The 19859-nt window shown below is 39.9% G+C and overlaps 1 protein-coding gene across 2 annotated transcripts in view; it reads right to left on the minus strand.

The window, feature by feature from the left end:
• The window catches only part of POLN (DNA polymerase nu), a 169628-nt gene that overhangs the window by 109239 nt on the left and 40530 nt on the right, over positions 1 to 19859 (minus strand). For both annotated transcript variants that reach the window (XM_054554909.2, XM_063723276.1), the window contains exons 5-6: positions 17653 to 17846; positions 12338 to 12450 (exon numbers count right to left, since the gene is read on the minus strand). In XM_054554909.2, coding sequence (XP_054410884.2) covers positions 12338 to 12450; positions 17653 to 17846 — 307 coding nt within the window. The remainder of the gene's footprint in view (positions 1 to 12337; positions 12451 to 17652; positions 17847 to 19859) is intronic.

A 19859-nucleotide genomic window follows, 5' to 3' on the forward strand; every position in this document is an offset into this window, starting at 1 on the left:
GGCATCTTTAAATTATACCAGCCTAAGAGACTTATATTTACCAAAGCAGCCACTATTATGACTTTCTCACTTGGTATCTAGGAAGTCTTTTACAGTGGCACATTTGGGAGCTCTGGATAAGAGCAGTTAGTGGTCCTCTGGCTGCTTGCCACCTCTGTCAGCAGCGCATGATTTTCTACAACACTGTCTAGTGATGCAGACTGACCCAATAGGACTGTTCACTCCACTTCCCTTTTCAATGCTTTAATATTCCAAAAGTAATGGTTATCAACATATATTTTTAAAAATCCTTGGGGAAGCTCTGACAGTATAAGAATGCTCTGGGAGATGGTCCCTATAATCTCTTGCAACTGACAAACTGAAGCCTGCCAGGACAAATCCCACACTAGGGAGAAAATGCCAGTAGCTGAAAAAGAAATGCTAACAAAATAAGATTTAAAACAAGCTCAGAAAATTAAGAAAGAGTAAAAGCTATAAAAAAGTAAGTAAATCCGAATTATATACTGAGAAATTAGGTGACTTAGAAAAAGAAAAATTATACAAAGAAATGACAGAATCTAGGAGAGAAAATTAAAAAAAAGACATTTCAGAAATAAAAACTAAACCGGCAAGACACAAAAGCAAATAAACATAATAGCTAACTACTTAAAGTAAAAAAAAAGATTTAAGAAAAGGGAATTTTTTGTTTGTTTGTTTTGTTTTTTTGAGACGGAGTCTTGCTCTGTTGCCCAAGCTGGAGAGCAATGGCACGATCTCTGCTCACTGCAACCTCTGCCTCTCAGGTTCAAGTGATTCTCCTGCCTCAGCCTCTCGAGTAGCTGGGATTATAGGCACCCACCACCATGCCCAGCTAATTTTTGTTTTTTTAGTAGAGATGGGGTTTCACCATGTTGGCCAGGCTGGTCTTAAACTCCTGACCTCAGTTGATCTGCCTACCTCAGCCTCCCAAAGTGCTGGGATTACAGGCGTAAGCCACTGTGCCCAGCCAAAAAAGACAGAATTTTTTTTAAAATAAAAAAGAATCACATCCAAAAGAACTTAAAAATAAAATAAAATAAAATATTAAAAAATCAAAAAGAAATGAAGAAACTGAAAATGGATTCTGGATGAAAAATGATAAATATGAAAAAAGATAAATATGAAAGACAGACAAGAAGATTCAACATATGAAATAGGAAATCAAAGGAAAAAAATAAATGAACACAGCACTAAACACTATAATTCAAGATGACTTTAGGCCGGGCGCAGTGGCTCATGCCTGTAATCCCAGCACTTTGGGAGGCCAAAGCAGGCAGATCACGAGGTCAGGAGAGGCAGATCACGAGGTCAGGAGATTGAGCCCATCCTAGCTAACACGGTGCAACCCTGCCTCTACTAAAAATACAAAAAATTAGCCAGGTGTGGTGGCAGGCACCTGCAGTCCCAGCTACTGGGGAGGCTGAGGCAGGAGAATGGCAGAACCCAGGAGGCAGAGCTTTCAGTGAGCCAAGATTGTGCCACTGCACTCCAGCCTGGGCAACAGAGCAAGACTCCGTCTCAAAAAAAAAAAAGATGACTTTAAATTACATAAAGACATATACATAATCAATACAGTGTAGCATCGACACAGAATAGACCTACAGATCAGTGGAACAGAATCGAGAGTCTAGAAATAAACCTATACATCAGTGGTTGATTGATTTCCAACAAAGGTACTAAGAATGTTGTTGGATACCAACAATGGGTTGAATTGTGGTCCTCAAAAGATAACTCCACCCAGAATCTCAGAATGGCAACTTATTTGAAATAAGGGCCTTTGAAGATATAATTATGGTAAGTATCTTGAGATGAGATCATCTTAAGTTAGGGTGAGCCCTAAATCCAATGATGGGTGTCCTTATGAGAGTCAGAAAAGAAGGTGACATATGGAGATATGCAGAGGGAAAAGGCCACATGAGGATGGAAGCAGAGACTGGAGGGATGTATCTACAAGTCAAGGAGTGAAAAGGACTTCAAGCCACCACCAGAAGCTGGGGGAGAGTCACAGAATGGATTTTCCCTCAGAGACTCCAGAAGGAACTGCCAACACCTTAATTTGGACTTCCAGCCTCCAGAACTATAAGAAAATAATTTTTTGTTGTTTTAAGCACTCAGTTTATGGTAATGTTACAGCAGACCTAGGACACTAATACAGACCCCTACCTCACACCATATGCAAAAATTAACCAAAAATGGATCATAAGCCTAACCTCAGAGAGAAAATGATTAAACTTGTATGAAAAAATATGAGTAAATCTTTCTGACCTTGGATTAAACAATAGTTTCTTAGATTTGACACCAAAAACACAAATAACAAAAGAAAACACAAATAAATCGGATTTCCTTAAAAAAAAAAAAGTGTGCTTCAAAGGACATCAAGAAACTAAAAAGACAAGTCACAGATTGGGAGAAAGTTATTTGCAAATTGTATATCTGACAATAAACTCATATTAGAATATATAAATAATTCTTACAAATAAATAATAAAAAGACAGCACAATTTTAAAATGGGCAAAATATTTGAAGAGACATTTCCCCAAAAAAAGATATAAAAGTGGCCAATAAGCACATGAGAAGATGTCCAATATCATTAGGCATCAGTATAATACAAATCAAAACCACAAGGATGTAACACTTCACATCCACTTGAATGACTAAAATAAAGATACACAAGAACATGTACTGGGCAAGGATGTGGGGAAATTACAATGCTATACACAGTGCTGGTGAAAATGGTGCAGCCTTGTTGGAAACAAGTTTGGCAGTTCCTCAGAATGTTAAATACAGAGTACCACATGACCCAGCAATTCTACTTCTTCTAGACATATACCCAAGCAAGTTGAAAATATGTCCATGCAAAGACTGTACACCAAAGTTCACAGAAGCATTAATCATAACAGCCAAAAGTGAAAACAACTCAAATGTCCACCAACTGATGAATGAATAAACAAAATATGAATATTATTCAGCCATAAAAAGGAATAAAGTGCTGATATATGCCACAATATGAATGAACCTTTAAAACACTAGGTTAAAAACCAACAACAACAAAAAACTACATCAGGCTAAATGAAATAAGCCAGTGACAAAAGGCCGCATATTGTGTAATTCTATTCATGTTAAATATTCAGAATACACAACTCCAGAGACAAAAAACCACAGATTAGTGCTTGCCAGAGTCTGAGAAAGGGTGGATGGGGAGTGGCTGCTAAGGAGTACAGGGTTTCTTTTTGGGGTGACAAAATTGTTCTGATATTATGTAGTGGTGATAGATGCACAATTCTGTGATTACTTAAAAAACCCCTGAATTGTACAGTTAAAGAGTGAATTTTATGGTATGAAATTATATCTTAATAACACTGCTATTTTTTAAAGCTATACCAAAAAGCTATTTACAAGGTGTTCTTTTTTTTCTTTTTTTTTTTAGAGACAGAGTCTTGCGAGATCTCTGCTCACTGCAATCTCTGCCTCTCAGGTTCAAGTGATTCTTCTGTCTCAGCCTCCTGAGTAGCTGGAACTACAGGTGCATGCCATCATGCCCGGCTAATTTTCATAATTTTAGTAGAGATGGGGTTTCACCATGTTGGCCAGGCTGGTCTTGAACTCCTGACCTCAGGTGATCCACTCATCTTGGCCTCCCAAAGTGCTGGGATTTACAGATGTGAGCCACCGTGCCCGGCCAAATTTTTTTTTTTTTAAAGGTACATACATATCTTGGAAAATTGACCCAAAACAGCCAACACCAAGACACAGTCTAGTAAAACACCAGACTTTAAAAAAAAAAAGGAAAACAAAACAAACAAAAACCTTTGGGCATTCAGACAAAAAGACCAAGTCACTAATTAGGGAAAGAGAATCAGATTTTCACCACACTTTCTGAAAGCACCACTTTATGCCAAAAAACAATAGTATAGCATATTTTAGAAACACAAAGAAAGATGTAAACCAGTGATCTTATATATAGCCAAACTGACCTCCAAGTACAAAGGATTCTTCAGTATGTTTTAAAGGAGATCAATAAGGTTAAGTAAAAACCCTGTCATCCTGAACATGAATTAGAAGTATCAGCATGAACTCATGGTATATTTTATCTTAAAAAAAATACAAACATCGTAGCCTGGTAACAAAAGTCAACCTAATAGTGAGGTACATATCCAGTGACCAAATTCTGGTCTCTAAATGCCATTTTCACTAAAGTATCAGGGCTCCTTGAAGAAATGGCTAATTTCAGGTCTAGAGCAGGAAATGCACAAGATGACCTGGAAACATCCTACCATACCACAAATCAAAGAAGATGCCCAGATTACTAGGTTTGTATGACAAAGACTCACCTAACTCATCAAAGATCACGTGCAATGTATCAAAACATATCAAATATATTTAAATCCATATGCTCATAATGATACTAAAATGAAAAGGCTATTTTTGATCACCTTTTGGTGATTCTATGAAACAATTCATTATTTTGAAAAAAGGTAAATAAATGAAAATAATCAAATTTTATCTTGGCTTTTCTATATGAAGTGTACTTAGGGTAACCAAATAGATGATAAAGGGGGATTTCTCTTTATGTAAGTATTATAGCTAATAAATGAAGAAAGCATAACAGATCTTAAATATCACCATGTTGCAATTAAGGAACCTAGACAATGACAAGCAGTAGCTTCTAACATCACAAAAAAAGATAAACATCCAAACATTATATACCTCCTGACAAATGTATACAACACTTATGTAGTCTTGCTCTCCCAAATCTAACCTGAATCTGATCAGGCATCTGGATCTAATTGCCAATTTACAGGAAATAGAAGAGAGAGAACATATTAAATTACAAGAAAGAAATGTGCTCAGTAAAATCCAGACTGTGAGAAATTCTACAGGACAAACAATCTGGTTTCTTCAACAACAAAACAACTGCAAGAATGTAAGACAGAGGAAGGGAGAACATATAGATGAAAAGAGGCTTAAAACATACAAGCACACCTGGCTGGGCGTGGTGGCCCATGCCTGTAATCCCAGCACTTTGGGAGGCCGAGGCAGGCAGATTACTTGAGGTCAGGAGTTCGAGACCAGCCTGGCCAACATGGTGAAACCCCTCTCTACCAAAAATATAAAAAATTAGCCAGATGTGGTGGCACGTGCCTGTAATCCCAGCTACTCAGGAGGCTGAGGCAGGAGAATCGCTTGAACCCGGGAGGCAGAGGTTGCAGTGAGCCAAGATTGTGCCACTGCACTCTAGCCTAAGTGACAGAGCGAGACTCCATCTCAAAAACAAACAAATAAACAAACAAAAAGAAATACAAGTTATGGGCTTTGGGCCCCAGTTAAAACAAACTGTAAAAAACAAAACAAATAAACAAAAACAGTTATAGAACAACTAGGGAAGTGCAAACACTGACTAGACAGCTAATAATAAAAACAGATTATTGGTAATAGAGTGATGTTACCAAAATGGTAGAATACAAGCAAGCTGGCTTCACTCTCCTTCACAGAAAAGCAAAAACCAATATACAGCACCAAGATTATCACCAGCAATATCCCAGAACCCAAATATAAGGATGACACAGTTTCCAAGGTCACACAGAAGTGAAAAAACTCCATACAGACAGTAAGAGAATCAGACTTTATGTCCCTTCCCCAATCTGCCAGTCACCAAACATGTAGAAAAATTTCCCCCAATTCAGTTACTAAACTGAAAAAAGTGAGACTGAGGTAGACAATCAACTTTCCCATCATCTTGGGCCCCCTGGCAGGAGACCCATCCCTGCCACAATCCACAGGAAGCATCATGAGTGTCGGAAGGGAGAAATATCCCTGAGGACAGCCAGATATGGGCAGTGGTAGAGACTAACAGACACTCTGCTCTGTACCATGGGCAGAGGAGACACCAAATCAGAAAGGCTGGCCAGTAGGACCATGTTGTAGGAGGTACATCCTACAGGTCCCCTGGGCATGAACTCCCAGCTATCCTTCCCATACTGCGAGGTATACCCTTAGGGACTTTCCTCATCAGGGATGGGGAGCGCTCTGAAGTTTGCTAGAGCCGAGGCACACCTGGGCTTAAGGTGCCATCTAGTGCTGAAAAGGGAGCAAGGACCTAGCAAAAACAAAAAGATATTTAACAGGTATATTGAAAAAAAAATATCTGAGCAAACATATCCAATAAAAAAACAAAACAAGCCAGAAAGAGAAGACTGGAACAAAAAACTAATCCTTCAATGCAAAGAAATAGATGTACATTCACAACAAATAACAGCAAGTGAGGAACCATGACCTCCTCAAACCAGACAAAGTAAGGAGCCAGTGACTAACCTTAACAGGATGGCGATAGGGAAGCTCTTTGATCAAGAATTCAAAATTGAAGTTTTAAGGAAACTCAGTGATCTCTAAAATAACACAGAAAAATCCAGAAATTAATCAGAAAAATTTAACGGAGGTTGACATAGTTTAAAAAATCAAACAGAAATCCTGGAACTGAGAAATATATTTGCTGAACTGAAAAATTCATTAGAGGCTCTCAACAGCAGAATGAATCAAGCAGAGAAAACAATCAGTGAGTCTGAAGATAGACTATTGGAAAAGACACAGAGGAATAAAAAGAAAAGAGAGAAGAGAAACGAGGAACACCTATAAGATATAGAAAATTGCCTCAAAAGGGCAAATCTAAGAATTAGTGGTGTTCAAGATGAAGCAGAGCAAGAGCAAGGAGTAGAAAGCTTATTCAAAAAATAATAACAGAAAACTTCCCAAATCCTTTTTTTTTTAGATGGAGTCTTGCTCTGTTGCTCAGGCGGGAGTGCAATGGCTTGATCTTGGCTCATTGCAACCTCTGCCTCCTGGGGTAAAGTGATTCTCCTGTCTCAGCCTCCCGAGTATCTGGGATTACAGGTATGTGCCATCATGCCCGGCTCACTTTTGAATTTTTAGTAGAGACAGGGTTTCACCATGTTGGCCAGGCTGGTCTCGAACTCCTGACCTCAAGTGATCCACCCGCCTCAGTCTCCCAAAGTGCTGGGATTACAGGCATAAGCCACTGCACCCGGCCCAAATCTTGAGAAAGATATAAATATCCAGGTACAGGAAGGCCAGAGATCGCCAAACAGATTAAACCCAAATAAAACTACCCTATAATTACCCAAATATAACTACCCTATATTATACTACACATATAATAACCAAGCCCCCAAAGGTCAAGGACAAAGAAAGGACCCCAAAAACGGCAAGAGAAAAGAACAAATAACATATAAAGGAGCTCCAATTCATCTGGCAACAGGTTGCTCAACAGAAGGAGGAAGTGAGATAACCTATTCAAAGCGCTGAAAGAAAAGAAAACTGCCAGGCTTGGTGGCCCACACCTGTAATCCCAACACTTTGGGAGCCCAAGGCAGGAGGATTGCTTCAGGCTAGGAGTTCAACAGCAGCCAGGACAACATAGTGAGACCCCTGTCTCTACAAAATAAAAATAAAAAAATTATCTAGGTGTGGTAGAACACACCTGTAGTCCCAACTACTTGGAAGGCTGATGCAGGAGGATCACTTCAGCCCAGGAATTTGAGGTTACAGTGAGCTATGATCGCACCACTGCATTCCAGCCTGGGTGACAGAGTGAGACACCATCTCCCTGTCACCCCCCAATAAAAAAGAAAACAAAAGACAACTGCCAACCAACAATTCTGTGCCCAGCAAAGCTATCCTTCAAACGTGAAAAAGAAATAAAGCCCCAGACAAACAAAAACTGAGGAAATTCATCACCACCAGACCCATCTTCCAAGATATGCTAAAAGGAGTTCTTCAGTCTGAAAGAAAAAAACACAAACATACAAAAAGAAAACATTTGAAGGATTGAAACCCACTGGTAAAAGTAAATACACAGACAAGCTCAGCATACTCTAACACTGTAATTGTAGTATGCAATCCACTCACAACTCCAGTGTGAAGATTAAAAGATAAATCTATAAAAAACAATAATAGCTATGGCAACCTGTTAAGAGATGGGCCATATAAAAACACATAAATTGAGGCAACAAAAAGTCAAAATGTGTGTAGGGGGTGGAATTAAAGTGTAGAGGCTTTTTAGTTTTTCCTTTATTTGTTTGTTTCTATTCTTTTCTTTGTAAATAAAGATAAGTTGTCATCTGTTTAAAATAACTAAGATTTTTTTTGTAAGGCTCCTTTTTATTTTTAGTGTATTTATTATAGGTTTTTGTAACCACAAAGCAAAAACCTATAATAAATACACACACAAAAAAAAGCAACAAATTAAAAGATACTACCAGAGAAAATCACTTAACCACAAGTAACAAAATGGCAGTAATAAGTCCTCACTTACCAATAACATTGAATGTAAATGGACTAAATTCTTCAATTAAAAGACATAGAATGGCTGAATGGATAAGGAAATACTTATACAGGCTTACATAGAATAAAACTGAGGGAATGCAAGAATATTGTTAAAATATCAATGTTACCAGCTGGGCGCAGTGGCTTATGCCTGTAATCCCAGCACTTTGGGAGGCCGAGGCAGGTGAATCACGAGGTCAGGAGATAGAGACCATCCTGGCTAACATGGTGAAACTCTGTCTCTACTAAAAATACAAAAAATTAGCCGGGCATGGTGGCGGGCACCTGTAGTCCCAGCTACTCGGGAGGCTGAGGCAGGAGAATGGAGTGAACCTGGGAGGCGGAGCTTGCAGTGAGCCAAGATTGTGCCACTGCACTCCAGCCTGGGCGACAGAGCGAGACTCCATCCCAAGTGTTACCTAAAGCAATCAAAGAGTCAATGCAATCTCTATCAAAATACCAATGACATTCTTCACAGAAATAGGACAAAAAGGCCAGGCATGGTGGCTCACGCCTGTAATCACAGTACTTTAGGAGACCAAGGTGGGCGGATCACGAGGTCAGGAGATCGAGACCATCCTGGCCAACATGGTGAAACCCTGTCTCTACTAAAAATACAAAAATTAGGCGTGGTGGTGGGTGCCTATAGTCCCAGCTACTTGGGAGGCTGAGGCACAAGAATCACTTGAATCCAGGAGGTGGAGGTTGCAGTGAGCCGAAATCACGCCACTGCACTCTAGCCTGGCAACAGAGTGAGACTCCACCTCAAAAAAAAAGAAATAGGACAAAAAAGCCTAAAATCTATATGGAACCAAACACTCTGAATAGCCAAAGCAATCATAAGCAAAAATAACAAAGCTGGAGGAATCACACTACCTGACTTCAAATTATACTACAAAGCTATAGTAACCAAGACAGCATGGTACTGTCATAAAAGCAGACACATAGACCAATGGAACAGAATAGAGACCCCAGAAATAAATCAACACATTTACAGCCAATTCATTTTTGACAGGCTCCAAGAATATATATTGGGGAAAGGTGCTGGGAAAATCACACGCAAAAGAATGAAACTAGACTCCTATCTCTCACCGTATACAAAAATCAAATCAAAATGGATTAAGGACTTAAATCTAAGACCTGAAACTATGAAACATCTGGAAGAAAACACTGGGAAAATGCTCCAGGACATTTGTCTGGGCAATGATTTTTTTTTTTTTTTTTTACTAAAACTTCAAAAGCATAGACAACAAAAGCAAAAATAGACAAATGAAATTACATCAAGCAAAAGCTGTACAGCAAAGAAAACAATAGAGTGAAGAGACAACTCACAGAATGGAAGAAAATATTTGCAAACTATCCCTCTGATAGGGGATTAATAACCAGAATATAAAAGGAACTCAAACAGCTCAATAGGGGGAAACATGATTTAAAAATAGGCAAATGATTTGAATAGACATTTCTGAAAAGAAGATATACAAAACGCCAAGAAGAATATTTAAAAATGCTCAACATCACTAATCATAAGAAAAATGCAAGGAAAATCACAATGAGGTATCATCTCACCTCAATTTAAAATGACTTTCATCAAAAAGATAGGGAATAACAGATACTGGTGAGGATATGGAGAAAGGGGAACCCTCATACACTATTGGTAGGAAAGTAAATTAGTACAGCCACTATGGAAAACAGTATGTAGGTTCCTCAAAAAACAAAATAGAACTACGATATGATTCAGCAACCCCACTCCTGGGTATATATTCAAAAGAATCAACATATCAGGGTGATATCTGCATTCCCATGTTACTGCAGCACTATTCACAATAGCCAAAATAAGGAATTAACCTGAGTGTCCATCAACAGATAAATAAAGAAAATGTGGTATATTTACTCAATGGAATTACTATTCAGCCATAAAAAAGAAGGAAATCCTGTCATTTGCGGCAACATGGATGGAACTGGAGGTCATTATGTTAAGTGAAATAAGCCAAGCACAGAAAGATAAATATCACTCATATGTAGGAGCTAAGAAAGCAGATCTCATGAAGGTAGAGTAGATTGGTGGCTACCGGAGGTCAGGAAGGGTAAGGGGGTGGTGGGTGGGATTAAGAGTAGTTGATTAACAGTTACAAATATATAGTTAGGTAGAAGAAGGAAGACCTGGTGTTCAGTAAATCAGTAGAGTGACTATAGTAAACAATAATCTATTGTATATTTCAAAATAGCTAGTAAAGGAAAATTCAAATGTTCCCAGTATAAAGAAAAGATAAATGCTTAAGGTGACAGATATCCCAATTACCCGGATTTGATTATTACACATTATATGAATGTATCAAAATATCACAAGTCCCCCCAAAATATGTATATCTATTATGAATCAGTAAAATTTTTAGAAGGAAAAAAAAAGAAAAAAAGATTATTGGTTATTTTTCTCGGGAGTGGGAAGAGATGATGGTGTTGTCTTAAAAATGGAATCTCACATTTTAGTCATACAATTGAAATATTTAGAGATGAATCACATGATGTTTGGGTTTTGCTACAAAGTATCCAGGAGGTGGCAGTTTTGAAGTATGGGGAGTTATACAGCAAAAGATTGGCTGGGGCCAGGCGCGGTGGCTTTGGGAGGCGGAGGTGGGCAGATCACAAGGTCAGGAGTTCAAGACTAGCCTGGCCAGCATGGTGAAACCCCGTCTCTACTAAAAATACAAAAATTATCCACACATGGTGGCGTGCACCTGTAGTCCCAGCTGCTCGGGAGGCTGAGGCAGGAGAATCACTTGAACCAGGGAGGTAGAGGTTGCAGTGAGCCAAGATCATGCAACTGCACTCCAGCCTGGGGGACAGAGCGAGACTCCATCTCAAAAAAAAAAAAAAAAAAAAAAGATTGGCTGGAAACTGATAATTGTTGAAACTGGATGATGGCTACTTTTGTATATGTTAGAAAATTTTGACAATAAAAAGGGCCTTTTCCAACCTTTTATTATGAACATTTTCAAATATATAATTTGAAAAGAATTATACAGTGAACACATATGTCCATCACCTAGATTCTACAATGAATGTTTTTGCTGTATTTGTTTTACCACTTATCTGTCCATCTAGTTTTTTTTTTTTTTCCCCTCTTCCTGACATTGAGTCTCACTCTGTCCTCCAGGCTGGAGTGCAACGGCCCAATCTCAGCTCACTGCAACCTCCACCTCCTGGGCTCAAGCAATTCTCCTGCCTCAGCCTCCTGAGTAGCTAGGATTACACGCATGAGCCACCATGCCCGGCTAATTTTTGTATTTTTAGTAGAGACGGGGTTTCACCACGTTGGCCAGGCTGGTCTCGAACTCCTGACCTCATGATCCGCCCGCCTCAGCCTCCCAAAGTGCTGGGATTACAGGTGTGAGCCACTGCACCCGGCCATGTCCATCTAGTTTTTAAGAAGTTTTAAAAAACTTTACTATTTTAGGCCAGGTGCAGTGGCTCACGCTTATAATCCCAGCACTTTGGGAAGCTGAGGCAGGAGGATGGCTTGAGGAGAGCAGTTTAAGACCAGCCTGGGCAACAAAGTTGGACCCCATCTCTAAGAAAATCAAAAAATTAAAATATATATATATATTTAAAATCTTTACTATTTTAAATAAAAGATAGGTCCTATATTGTTTTGATGTTAATTACTCTGGACTGTAGTTTAATTCTTAGAAAGTTTATAAGCTATTTGTGGTAACAACAAATCTTATTGACCATGCTACATAAGTTAATTCTTTCTTATTTTAAATTATGAAAGTAATATATACTTGTAAAAATTCAAATAACCTAGAAACATGGAGGAAAACTTCCTCCCCATGCCTAGGGCCCATGAGGAGGCTTATCAGTCTGTGTGGCCAGGTCCCCCAGGAGTTGTGTGACATGGCTGCCCTCACCATTCTCCCATTTATAGGAGGAGTCATAGTTGAAGAGTTAAATTATAGAGAGAATAAAAAATATAACTTACCATGCTTCCAACTGCCATCATTACCAAAAAACTGCAGCACTATTCTCACAAAATCCTTAGCATTAAAACAAATAACAGGACATTTACATTTCAGTGTTTGAAATAGCACGTTCCTGGAAGATGAAAAGAAATTCACTGATTTAAACATTAATTTGGAACTTTCAACCTTGGAAAAATATTATTACTACTCAACTAATAGCTATCACTTAGATAGCACATGCACACATTAACTAAAGAGTTCCAAGAGGTTAGTATTATTTATCATCTGCGTTTTACAGAAGATGAAAGTGAGACACAGAGAGACGAGGTAAGGTACCCAAGGTCACGCAGCTGTCAAGTGCTTATCCCTGGGTAACATCCCATTACCTGTAGAATAAGACCTACATTCCTGAGCAAAGTACACCTACTCTGGGCTCTTTATAGCCAGGCCCCAAGATGACTCTCCAGTCCGTTCTCCCAGAGCTCCCCTCAAACATTCTACCGTCTCGTCACACTAAATTCCCTTTCCTCCACCACCAGGCTGTGCCACACCCTGCTTTGCTCCTGGGCCACTCTATATGCTGTATTCTTGACTACAATTCTCTTCCTACAGTTTTCACAAACTGTTCAAGGGCCATCTTCAGGAAGGTATGCCCTAATTCCCCAGGCAGGGGACTGCTCCCTCTCCTGTATCTCTTCTGTACTCCTGTCCACACATGTAGTACAGTGGGAAGCACACTTGCTGTATTATAATGTACCTTGAACGTTTGTCTCTCCATTATACCATGAGCACTTTGAATATGGGATTCACAATTGTTAAAATTGACTGAATACTTACCATGTGCCAGACACCACGCTGAACACTTCGCAGCATTGTGTGTGAAGTGATTGTTGCACTGAAACCTCATCACAATCCTATCTGGCATGCACTAGAACCATTTTACAGATGAGAAAACTTAGTCTTGAAGAGGTTAAGCAATTTGGCCAGGGTTTAATGGCTAACAAATGGCAATGCTGGGATCTGAGACCATATCTTCCTGCTGCCAGGGCCCAAACTCTAAGCTACCAAAGCCATCAATCCCTCTTTATAGTAAATGTTCATTAACACATTAATGAGGTTCTTTGGTTAGAGCTGAGGAAGAAAGAAATCGAGAGCCTAATGAGCTTTGCACACTTAGCCAAACTGCAGTTAGATTTTGCTTGGACTTGTTCCACAGAAAGACATTTGTATTTGCACTTTATGTGATTTCACCTTGGTTTCCCTTGAAAAGGGCGGCCAGGATGGTAGGGAGGGTAAAGTGCCAATAACACAGCTTTGGATCTTGGCTTGGTTGGACCGGTGAGGAGGGTGTCCAAGAGGGAGTAAAGAGCTTATGAAGGAGAAGAACTGGGGCCATGGAGCTCACTTCCCTTTGCTGCTCCTTCATCCTTGAAACTCAAGAGTTCCGTGATGAGGTAATCTACCAACTACACTATCTTCCGCTAATAAGAGTTTAATTAATCTTTATCTCGATAAAACAAACTACAAAAAGAATACCTTGTAAGCTAAATGGCAATTAGCCAGGCATGGTGGTGCATGCCTGTAGTCTTAAAGTCCTAGCTACTGGGGTGAGGTTGCTGAGGAGGGAGAATCACTTGAGCCTGGGAGGTTGAGGCTGCAATGAGTCGTGATCACAACCACTGTACTCCAACCTGGGCGACAAAGAGAGACTCTGGCTCTTAAAATAAAACATGTATTTATGTATATGTATATACATGCACACACACATATATATATTTATATATATAAAAGCTAGATTTGAGGCTTTCTCATCTGTAAAATGGAGTGAATAAGGTATAACAAACGTACAGAGAGAATGTGAAGGTGAAGGGAGAGTGTGTATGTGAAAGGCCTTGCACAGGTCATTTAATAAATGTTATTAAACATGTTTTTGTGCAAAAGAGTGTGTGTGCTAATTTAAATGTGATTTATTTAAATTTATTTTGAATCTCAAAGATATAATCATAGGATTGGGATTATTATTTCCAATTTATGGTACTTGAGGCAATGTATTAATTTGATTGTCCTAGAACTTATAAAAATTAAGCCTCAACATTCATGCATTCAATGATAATATTGAATAAATATTGATTAAGCACTTGCTTTGTAGCATTGTTCTTAGATATTGGGGATACATTAATGAACACACTAGTGAACACAAATGAAAGTCATGTATGTGGGGTTGGCAGTGGGGTACCATCTCATACAGGGTGGTCAAGGAAGATCTAATAAGGTAATTCTTTTTTTTTTTTTTTAGCTTGGTAATTCTTTTTTTTTTTTAGACAGGGCCTCACTCTGTCAGCCAAGCTAGAGTGCAGTAGCGCAATCACAGCTCACTGCAGGCTCAAACTGCTGGACTCAAGTGATCCTCCAATATCAGCCTCTAGAGTAGCTAGAACTATAGGCACATGCCACTGTACCCGGGTAATTTTTAAATTTTTTTTAGAGATGGGGTCTCACTATGTTGCTCAGGCTAGTCTCAAACTCCAGCCCCAAGCCATCCTCCCACCTCAGCCTGAGCCACTGTTCCTAGCCAAGGTAACTCTTGAGGAAAGACATGAAGGATAAGGTAAACAAAAGCCTAGTTGGTAGAGGAAAGTTCTTTACAGAAAATTTTAGCCACTAAATGTGGAAGAAATGATAGAATTAGAAAAATCACCATCTTACTAGCCGGAATTAAGTAAGTGATTTAGATCATCCTAATCAATGGACAAAACCATTAAGGGAAAGTTTGGGGGAGAAGTTTATAAGGAAGGGATCGTGCTGACACCACCTGAACCCGCTGCTCCCTCTCAGCACCATGAAAACTGGGACAACCCAATTGCATCACTAAGGGAAGTCAGGAGGACACCAGTTAAGTCTGAATTTCAGAAAAATCATGAATAATTATTATCTGAAAAAAATTGAGTATTTTTTAGGGATGTATTCTTCTAGTATAAGTATGTCCCATGCAATATTTGGGACATACGTATACTAAGAAATTAGTTATTTATCTGAAATTCAAATTTAGTGTCCTATATTTTAATTTGCTAAATCCGGCCATCCAACTGCATCACAGATGGAGTATGAAGCTTATGGCTCCACCTAGGAAGTGCTGCGCAAAACAAGTTGGACCCAAATAATCAAGCATTTAGAGCTAACTCCAGTTTACAGAAAATATGGAGAAGAGGAGACAGAAGAAGTCAAAGAACTTCATCATGAGGCAAACAAATGAATCCAGGACACGGGACCTCCTCCAAGATAGGGAGAGGGGCTGAGGGACGCTCCAGATTAGAAAAAACTAGAGACATGGCCACCCAATGCTATGTTCTGATCCCAACAAGTCAACAGTAGAAGGACATTTATGAGAAAATCAGGTAGCTTCAAATTTGGACCGGGTACACAACTTGTTAAGTTTAAAAATGGCATTGTGGCTCTGAAAAAAAAAAAAAAGCCCACAGTTTTTAGAGTCATGAGAGGGCAAAACAATAGGTTGGGAATTTCTTTAATCCCAGTCCTCTCCCTCTTCCCCAGGAAAGCGACAGAAGGAAGTAAGGAAAAACCTTTGATAATGTTGGCCTGGGTGGATGTATATACTACTCTGTACCTTTATGTTTTCATAGCTTACTTTTTGTTTGTTCAGAGAAAAACATAAAGGAATGAGGCAGTAAACCATGCAGCTATTTGGGAGAATGCTGCAGGGAGGGATGGTGGCACCAGGCCCTTGGGTAGAGGTGCACACCACATGGTCAGGAACAGCAAGGAGGTGGGAATGCACTGAGAGGCCGGGAGAGAGGAGGGGGTGAGGTTGAAGACAGCGGAGGGGCCAGAATAAGCAGACCTCGAGGGCGAAGGCCTTCATAGGTCCTGTGGCTTTTCTACACTTGATCTTAGCCAGAAGACCAAGAAGCAGTGATTTGGGGTTTTCCTCAGAGTGAAGCAGGAGCTGTTTGAGGGTTTGGGGAAGGGAAGTGATGTGATCTGATTTATGCTTTAACAGGCCAGCTCTGGGTGCTGCACAGAAAACAGACTGAAGGGGCAGGTGGGAGCAGGAGTCCAATGTGGAAGTTCTTGTGATCCAGTAGGAGGTAACAACTTGCGCCGAGTAACAGCAACACAGTGGATAAGCACAGGGCAGATTCTATCTACACTTGAAGGCAGAGCCAACAGGACTTGCTGAGAGCTTGATATGGTTTGTGGAAAGTACAGAGAAGTCAGAGATAGCCCCAGGACTTTTTGCCTAAGCTCATGGAGGGCTGACACGGACTAAGACAGCCAGGCCACAGGAGGCAGCGTAGGGAAAACAGGAGTTCAGTTTGGACATGTTTGCCTAAAATGACCACTAGACTTCCAAGCGGAAAACGTCAACTAAATTCAGAAACATCATCCAGATTAGGGCTCTGTCCTCATAAGCGCTCTCCGTACACTAGACCTGACCAGTTGTTCTTTAAAGAGAAAATTACATAAAAAGAAAATGAAGGGTTCTGTTGAGAGCTGAATGCTATGTTTGTCACACATTCCCCTTCTCCCCAAAAGTTACCTAAAATCACCCAGAGCCCAGTAAGCCTGTATGAAGCATGGAAGGGCTAGTAACAGGGCCCAGCTTCCTCCGGAGCTGCCTTGATCGCCTCCTCCAGGGTGGCTAATTGGCCTTAAATCAGAGGGCTGGGAAGGCAGTGGATACCTCCATTTGAGGCAGAAGCCCAAGTCATGTGGATAACCTAAGCAAAGAAACAGTGAGGAAGAGTACAAGATCCATCCCAGAAAGGGCTTTTCAGAATCCAGAAGGGGCGGCAGGAGCAACCCCGCCTGCTCTAAAATTCTGTGATTCTAAGAGGGCCAGTCCAAAGAGGTGAGACGGGTCTTGCCTCTTTCCACAGACATGGAGCTTTGAAACTAGTCCCATCCTTGGTGGTATTAAGGACAATTTATTGTTTGCAGGCAGTGATAACTTTGTTTTCTAATGCTGTGAATGAATGAACAAGTAGGATAAGGAAAATCATCCGGGACTCTGCCAGTGACGGGATTTTCAGGGTCTGGGGGTGATGCTTTTCTCCCTAGCTTCTCATTGTGAAGTTGCTTCAAGTCCTGGAGCAGGCTGCTCCCACAGACGAATGGAACTCCATTCCGGATATTCTCTGGGAGAGAGAGGGCCAGTATTTGCAGAGATTTCTATCACTTGGATCCATTTTATTTTCATGTGCCCATACAAAACTTCTAAAAGTTTAAACTATTAAAACTGGACCTTGAGAAAGTTTCCATTAGTATAAAGCAGGCATGTAAGTAGGGTGTGAGTCCATGCGTGAAGATTTCTTACCGGGCAAATTGTTGATGTGCCTCCTGTTCTTGGTCCCAGATAGCAGAGTGCTCTATTTGAATGTAGATACATGGATCATCTGACACAAAGCCCTCCAGAACAGGACCACAGGCCGGGGCATCTGGACAACCATGGCCACCCTCTGCTTGGCGTTTTAGTAACACCACAATTCCTTTAACAGAGGAAATGGGGGTCTGTGGAAACACAACAAAATAAATTAAACCTAGACAATATATCTGTTGTAGAAAGATATACATTTTAAAATTAAGCAGAGAGAAAGAGAAAAGGCCTAAAATTAAACTTGAAAATGGATGGTTTTTTTATGGCAATCGAGGGCCAAAAGCCAAACCCATGACCTTACGCTCCACGTCTGGCCTCCACCCTGTCCAACATCATAATGGAAGTCTCATCCAGGGCAATATATGGAAGTCTCCTCCAGGGCAATGTGATAGGAGACAGGAATAAAAGGCAAACACAGCAGAAAGGAAGCATCATACTTTCCCTATTAGCAGATGGCATGAATGTCTGTGTAGACAATCTAAAGGAACCTAGAAAAAATGAACCCTGGAGCTAATATGTGAATTTAGCAAGGTTGCAGGACACAAGATCAAAGCACAGAAATTTAATATATTTTTATATTCTAGCAATAAACATGTGAAAATAAAATTTTTTAAAACAACCATTTATAAAACTATAAAAAATGAAATACTTAAGTATAAATGAACAAAATACATACAGGATATATATGCTGAAAACTATAAAATGCTGATGAAAGAAATCAGAGAAGACCTAAATAACGAAGACATATAATACTCAAGGATTTCAAAACTCAACATAATAATAAGTTTGTCCTTTATCCCCAAGTTAATCATTAGAACCAAGAAGATCAATAAACCTCAAGTACAAGGAACATGAAGAAAACTACACCAAGAAAAATGCATCATAATCATTTGCTTAAAACCAGTGATAAGAGGGGTGGGGCATGGCGAGAGAACACATTACATAGATAGAAACAAAGATAAGGATGACAGCAGATTTCTTGTGGGAAATAAAGCAACTCAGAAGACAGTATGTGTATATATATATATATATATATATATATATATATAATTTTTTTTTTTTTTTTTTTTTTTTAAGAGATGGAGTCTTGCTCTGTCGCCCAGACTGGAACACAGTGGCGCAATCTCAGCTCACCACAACCTCCACCTCCTAGGTTCAAGCAATTCTCCTGCCTCAGCCTCTAGAGTAGCTGGGACTACAGGAGCACACTGCCACGCCCAGCTAATTTTTTTTTGTATTTTAGTAAAGACGGGGTTTCACTGTGTTGCCCAGGCTGGTCTTGAACTCCTGAGCTCAGGCAGTCCGCCCACTTTGCTCTCCCAAAGTGCAAGGATTACAGGCGTGAGCCACCACACCCAGCCAATAGTAGAATAATATTATGAAACTACTAGAAGAAAATAAACTATCAACTTACATTCTTTAACCAGCAAAATGCCTTTTAAAAAATGAAAGGTAAAGCAAAACTTGCATACTACACTGAAAACTATAAAACATTCCTAGAGGAAATTAAAGTTTTAAATACATGGAGATACTCTATGTTTATGGATCAGAATACTCCATGTTTATGGATCAGAAAACTCAATACTATTATATTAAGATGGCAAGACTTGCAAAATTAATCTATAGATTTAACACAGTTTATATCAAAATTCCAGTTGGATTTTTGCATAAATTGACAAACTGATCCTAAAACTGACAAGCAAAGGAAGCACAATACCCAAAAGAATCTTGAAAAAGACAAAGTTGGAGGACTCACTCTTCTTGATTTCAAAACTTACTACAAAGCACCAATAATCAGAGAGAATTAGGAGATCACGGCAGATGGGAGGCAGGACTAGATGGCAGCTCCCACTGGGACAGACAGAGCAGAGTGTGGAGGCTCGCATCGTGAGCTTTTGCTCTAGAATGACTATGAGAATAAATCAGGAAAGCAGAGAGAACCCACAGATCCTTTGAAGGAAGCAGACTGCTCCTGCGGGACCCAGGAGACACCCCAAATACTGTGTTGGTATCCACGGCCGAGAGACCCACAGACAGTTCACATCACAGGACTCTGTACAGTACCAGCCTGGAGTCTGGTAGACTTGCTGGGTGGCTAGATCCAGAAGACAGATAACAATCACTACAGCTCAGCTCTCAGGAAGCCA

This window comes from Pongo abelii, chromosome 3 (genome assembly GCF_028885655.2).
Source record: "Pongo abelii isolate AG06213 chromosome 3, NHGRI_mPonAbe1-v2.0_pri, whole genome shotgun sequence".
In the NCBI taxonomy this organism is placed as follows: Eukaryota; Metazoa; Chordata; class Mammalia; order Primates; family Hominidae; genus Pongo; species Pongo abelii.